The sequence below is a fragment of the Austrofundulus limnaeus genome, unplaced genomic scaffold (genome assembly GCF_001266775.1).
Source record: "Austrofundulus limnaeus strain Quisiro unplaced genomic scaffold, Austrofundulus_limnaeus-1.0 Scaffold10, whole genome shotgun sequence".
In the NCBI taxonomy this organism is placed as follows: Eukaryota; Metazoa; Chordata; class Actinopteri; order Cyprinodontiformes; family Rivulidae; genus Austrofundulus; species Austrofundulus limnaeus.
Window position 1 is genome coordinate 1,976,857 of NW_013952412.1, and position 6,639 is coordinate 1,983,495.

The window sequence follows — 6,639 nt, forward strand, 5'->3', positions numbered from 1 at the left end:
AAATAATACCTTGTAATTATGAGATCCTGATCTCGTAATTATGACATCTTATCTCGTAATTTTGAGATCTTTTCTCATAATTATGAGATCTTTTCTCAAAATAATGAGATCAGGATCTCGTAATTATGACATCTTATCTCGTAATTATGAGATCTTTTCTCAAAATAATGAGATCAGGATCTCGTAATTATGACATCTTATCTCATAATTATGAGATCTTTTCTCGTAATTATTAGATAAGATCTCAAAATTATGAGATATTTTCTCATAATTATGAGATCCTGATCTCATAATTACGAGAACCTGATCTCATTAATTATGAGATCAGGAGTCAAATATTTTTTATGACGTGAATGCAATGCTCTTCCGTACATATTTGATTGTGTTTGACAAAGTGAAGCTCTGCTGGAGGTCAGCTGTACCACACCTGAAACTAAGATGCTCCTCCAGCCGACACCATAGATCAGAACCAAACAGAAGAATGTAAAGAACACAGATGCTGGAGGTTTATTTACAACAGCCCTGGCCATAGCAACAAATATAAAAGTTTATGAAATTTGTCAAACCTTCACTTCATAATTCTTTAGATATCAAAGTTGATTGTGCTGTAATCTGGAGACAAGCTAGTTTTATGTCATCATTTTGGAATAAATTTGTCAAACATACTGGAAAAATCACAGTACTGTCTGTCATCACAGAAATCATACCTGCCTGGAGTGATTCACTCACCGTTAACAAAAAAGTCAATAAAAATATCACCGCATAGCTAAAGCCATAAGCTTAAGCTTGTTTGGGGCAAAATGTCCAAAAAGTGAGCTGACATTTTTAAAATGATGTTGGCAAATAAAGCCAGACCAGTCCTGGTTTGTTCAGTAACACATAACCACAGCTGTAGCTGCACAGCATCACTTCCATGAAGCAGTTTGGACTTACAGAGGACACATTTCAGCAGGTACTGAATGAAATGCACACCTCTGTAGTTGAATATCTCACAATATTTCCATAAATGCACAAATCAGCAAGATTTTCCTGCAGCTGAGCGAAGAGGAGAGGACACATCTGCATTTTTCTTTGTCAGGCTGTTTTGAACTGGAAAGATTTCTCAGCTGGAAGGAGTCCTGTTTGTAATCCTAAATACACCTGCAAACTAAGGTTTTTAAAAATATTGGCTGAGATGTGTTAATTAGTGAACATGAGAGGAGCAGGTTTGCAGGTTTTGGTGCCTTAGGATTGAATTGATGTTTCCAGTCTTTAAAACTAAATTAGGCTAAAGTTTTACTTTAGTGTCTGTTGTTTTGTCTGACTCCTTTAAAGCGTTTTCAGCTCCAACAAATCAAAGACAGCAGCAATAGTTGAGGTTAGTTACAGTGAGCGTGCAACTGTAGAAACTGGAACAAAAAAGCAATTTGGGGGATTTTGTGTCTTTTAACTCATGCATCAGAACAACTACATTTATGTAAATATGTTTTTCTGTGATACAAATAAAAATAATAAGCAGATATTTTTTGTTGAGCAGGTTTATGTTTACTGGGATAATCTGACACTCAGGTGGATTTTATTATTCAAACCAGGTGTTCTCAAACGTTTTGGGTCTGGGGACCCCTTCATAAACCCCACGCTGTTAATGCAAAACAGTTTACTGTTGATTTTAACCCCTAAATGTCAAGGTAATATAATTTTTTGATTGGTTTAGTATGTTTGTTTTATTAGTGCATTGTTCCACGCAGAGTTGTAAAGGAACTAAGTACAAATACTTTGTTACTGTACTTAAGTAGAATTTTGTGGTATCTGAACTTTACTTGAGTAATTATTTTTATGCGTACTTTTTACTTTTACTTCTTATAATTTTACACAATTATCTGTACGTTCTACTCACTACATTTTTTAAAAAGGTAAGAAGTAGAAAGTTGTTATTCCTATTTTTTTCTGAGTTCTCAGTACTTAAGGGTGTTTTCAGACCAGGAAAGTCCTTTGGTTCAATTGTTTGGTCCGGACCAAAAATGGACTTTTTTTTTGTTTGGTGCAGTTTGCATTCACATTGTGCTTTTTTGCAAACGAACTATAACTTGTAAACAAAACCAAGAGGCTGACGATCATTGCTCCCATTGGACAAAAAAGGACGGGGGCGGGACTGAGCCACAGACCCAGAAGAAAACAAGGAAGTTCTGCGTGCTGCGGTTCTGATGCGCACATTTATGCTGATAGTACAACTGTAATAGCATTTAAAATGTCAGAAGCAGCTAATTTAATGGTGGTTCCGTGATGATATTCTAATTTTGGAGCGACGTCAGTAAATGTGTCCCACGACCCAAAGGAGACGAGGTGCTCTGCGTGTTCTGACCCACAACATGCCGGCAGCTGAGCTGCTAACAGGAGACGATGCAACAGGTATGATTTCAGTTTATTTAGCTCAGCAACGGTGGCCTGTGAAGTCCAAAAAGGTGCATGTTTAATGCAGTTGGTTCGGTTAGAGTCCGGTCTGTATTCACACCAGAAGAGAACTAAAGTGAACCGCACCAGAGTTCGTTTGGAAGCGGACYGAGACCACCTCAAAAAGCRGGTCTCGGTYCGGTTGTTTGATCCGCACCAGAGTTCGCATGAGTGTATTCACACCTGCACAAAAGGTCCGGACCAACGCTGGAAACTAACTCTGGTTCGTTTAAAACGGAGCAAATGATCAGGTCTGAATACGACCGTAGTTTCCAGCGTTGGTCTGGACCTTTTGTGCAGGTGTGAATACACTCATGCGAACTCTGGTGCGGATCAAACAACCGGACCGAGACCTGCTTTTTGAGGTGGTCTCGGTCCTCTTCCAAACGAACTCTAGTGCGGTTCACTTTAGTTCTCTTCTGGTGTGAATACAGACCAGACTCTAACCGAACCAACTGCATTAAACATGCACCTTTTTGGACTTCACAGGCCACCGTTGCTGAGCTAAATAAACTGAAATCATACCTGTTTCATCGTCTCCTGTTAGCAGCTCAGCTGCAGCCTGTAGTGGGTCAGAACACGCAGAGCACCTCATCTCCTTTGGGTTGCGGGACACATTTACTGACGCCGCTCCAAAATTAGAATATCATCACGGAACCACCATTAAATTAGCTGCTTCTGACATTTTAAATGCTATTACAGTTGTACTATCAGTAAAAATGTGCGCATCACAACCACAGCATGCAGGACTTCCTTGTTTTCTTCTGGATCTGTGGCTCAGTCCCGCCCCCGTCCTTTTTTTGTCCAATGGGAGCAATGATCGTCAGCCTCATGGTTTTGTTTACAAGTTATAGTTCGTTTGCAAAAAAGCACAATGTGAATGCAAACTGCACCAAAAGTCCATTGTTGGTCCGGACCAAACAATTGGACCAATGGACTTTCCTGGTCTGAATACACCCTGAATACGACCTAAAAAATCCTATCCTGATAAACTGTGTCTCCTGGATCAAGTGAATTTAATTGTGTTTGGATGAGAAGTATAAATATATACCATTCTGACACACTATTATCTTGTACACAACCCATCACAGCTGCACGCTGTTAGAAAATATATTTTTTGAGAAGTCACCTCTTAATAAATGTCATTTTTGAAAATCTAACTGCTCACTTTTACTCAGTACTTTTACTTTTAATACTCAAGTAGATTTTGTGTCAGAAATTTACTTTTGACACTTAAGTCCAAAAAGTATCAGGTACTTTAAGACTTTTCACTCAAGTAATATTTTTAGAGAATAATTTAACTTTTACCAAAGTATTTTTATGATTAGATACTTGTACTTTTACTCAAGTATCACTTTGGTACTTTATACAACATTGGTTCCACGTGTGCATTTTTTAAAAAATAAAAACCAAATTAACGATTTATTGGAATTTTTTGAGGACCCCCAAGACACAGCTTGTGGACTCCTGGGGGTCCTGGGACCCCAGTTTGAGAACTTCTGATTTAAACTATTTAAATAATAAATACTGTTTACTGTCATTAACTTGAAGTATTTGTGTAGGTCCACTTCCTTTCAATGAAAAAAAAATCTTCAGATTCTGAGGCCAGAAAATCAAAAGAACACGAAGGGGGTGAAAACTTTTGCAACCCTCTGTAAGCTGCTGATTTTACCTTCAGCTGAGAGGCAGGGAAGATATTTTATCGGCTTTACTCTGGTTTGATTAAGTTTTACTGGCTATAATTTAAAGACTTTTATGAATGTAGATCTCACTGATGAAGAGCTTCAACAAGCATCTTCCTCACTCAGTGACTGTTAGCTACACAAAGTACCACTGTCAGCCAGAATCAGTGATCTGCACAAAGTGCTTTTCATTTTTTTCCCTTCTGATTGGGCTTTGCAACGCATTCTGTTTCATCTCCCATTTGAACAGGCATTTTTTGAAGATGAACAGGTTTCACAAACCGTGCCGTCGCTCGGCCGTGTTCACGGTTCAATTTATTAAAGAGATGGAAAGAGAGTTCCAACACAGAGTTCAACACAAAGTCACTTTATTAAGTTTAGGGGCAGGTGGATAAAATTGACTGCAGGGACTCTTTTCCTCCTTTTCATCAGCTTTGAAAGTGGATGCTGGGAGTTGCTGAGGAGAGGAAGCAACAGCAGGTAAAATGTTCCCAAATTACATTGCCCAGGTTTTTGATGAACCAGTGATCCAAGAGAGGCAGCTCCAGTCAAGCCAAACATCAAAAGGTAAACTTTTAATAATAAAAAATTGAAAGAGAGAGAGAGAGAGAGCGACAGAAAAAAAAATCAGACTGCAGGAAACTTAAAAATAAAAAAATACCACACCACTTCACCAATGCCAGCAATCTGAAGGGTTTGCAAAGTTCGCCCAGTATATTTGGGATAAAGTCACATGTCAGACATTAAACTTCCTCCAAATGAAGCAGATGTTGATCACTGGAGCTCAGGAGGAGTGGTTCAGCTCAGGCACAGATCAGGTGGTTTCTCCTCTGAACTCTTTGTTCCCGTCTTCTTCTTGTTTCTAATCGTGTGGTTAAAAACACTGTTGTGTTCTTCTGGATGATTCTTGAATCACGATGATGATGATGATGATGATGATGATGATACACTCCTGTAAAACCTTTTGTAATAAGTCTTTTTATGTACTAATCACTGCTAACACTGTTCGTTATGGACACGATGTTATGGCAGGAAAAACTCATTGCTTTCTGTTTTTTTTCCCCTTCTTTTTTTTTCCAAAATAAAACCCCAGAGATATTACAATGAAGAAATGAAACAAAATAAGCAAGAAAACCTGTTTAAGACATTAGTACACTTTGATTATTCAAAGGACGGTTTGATGGCGAGTACTGTACGAGCACATTTAGTACTGGGAGGGTCGGATCACGTCAGTGTTGGCGTTTAAAACCTCTCACAGACATTTAGACTCTGACTACATGTGACTGAATCGGCTTCGGAAGTTTGCGAGGCGTTTCTCGGTCACACTGATACACTTTTCCAAAAATGCGTCGTCTCCTGAAACACAAAATCTTCTGTCTCGGTCAGTCCTTGACTCTGTGGTGTCTTGATAGAGCATTTGGTTTGGCAGAGGCGTTCCTTTAATAACAGTCTCCTCCCCGTCGTCTCTGTAGGTTATCAGTGTTCATGCAGTAAAGGTTCATCATCAGGTGGCCTCTGGTCGACATTCCCTACCCAACCTTTGTGAATTCAGAGTCCTCTCTGCTGCTGCCGAGGGTGGAGGTTCCCCTGGGGGACTGGACCTTTCCGATTTCCTCAAGGGCGCTGGCCAGGGAGTCCAGGTCCCCAGAGTCCTGGTGCTGGGCTTCCCACAGACTCAGAATCACAGAAGACGGGCTCTCCTGACACGCAAAGTAGCACAAGTTCCTAGAGGCAGAGGAAACAGCATGTTAGAAATACACCAGGCTGTATGAGAATTTCTAACAAGAGTGGACCTGAGGGGATGTAGATGAACTAATTATTATAAAAACAACACAAAAACTAAGTACCTTTCAAGTGGTTGGATGTGCATTACTAATAACTTCCTTTATCATCTAGTAAAAATAAAAACCTGATGTCCTGAAGGTCAATTCCTGAAACACAGCACAGAGACATGACTAACTCATTCTCACTCCCGACTCGTCACATATTGATGATTTTCCAAGGTTCCCTCTGCGTCTTGTTTTGACGCGTCGTGTACCCCAGTTGCACCAGTTATCGACACACCAGGCATTTCTGTGTTTCCTCGTCGTCCGGGTTTGACGCGTTGGGATGCAAAATATAGGAGTCTTTGAGTTGGAGTCCGTGGTTAATATTAGGGATCAGGGTTGATGGTTAATTTTAGGTACTAGGGTCAGGGACAGGATGTCTAGAGTGAATAAAAGTAATTTTAGGGTTTGGAACGGTTAGTTTTTGTGCTTGACGAGATGGGGCAGAATCCGTTGTCTAATTTTAGAAAGTGTAGAAAATGCACAAAAACTAACCGTCCCAAACCCTAAAATTACTTTTATTCACTCTAAGACATCCTGTCCCTGACCCTAGTACCTAAAATTAACCATCAACCCTGATCCCTAAAATTAACCATCTTTAGAAATTGTAGGAAATTCATGTGAACTACGTGTTCCAAAGCCTAAAATTACCTAATATTCGCCCTAGACATCCTATCCCTGACCCCACTACCTAAAATTAA

The 6,639-nt window shown here is 39.7% G+C and overlaps 1 protein-coding gene across 1 annotated transcript in view; it reads right to left on the minus strand.

Annotated features, from left to right (window-relative positions):
* Window positions 1-4,463: 4,463 nt before the first annotated feature.
* Window positions 4,464-6,639, minus strand: part of unc5da (unc-5 netrin receptor Da) — a gene marked incomplete in the record, with an annotated part of 274,340 nt that continues 272,164 nt past the window's right edge. Inside the window, 1 exon segment of the mRNA XM_014001635.1 lies at window positions 4,464-5,837. Within this exon segment, the coding sequence (XP_013857089.1) occupies window positions 5,642-5,837 (196 nt within the window).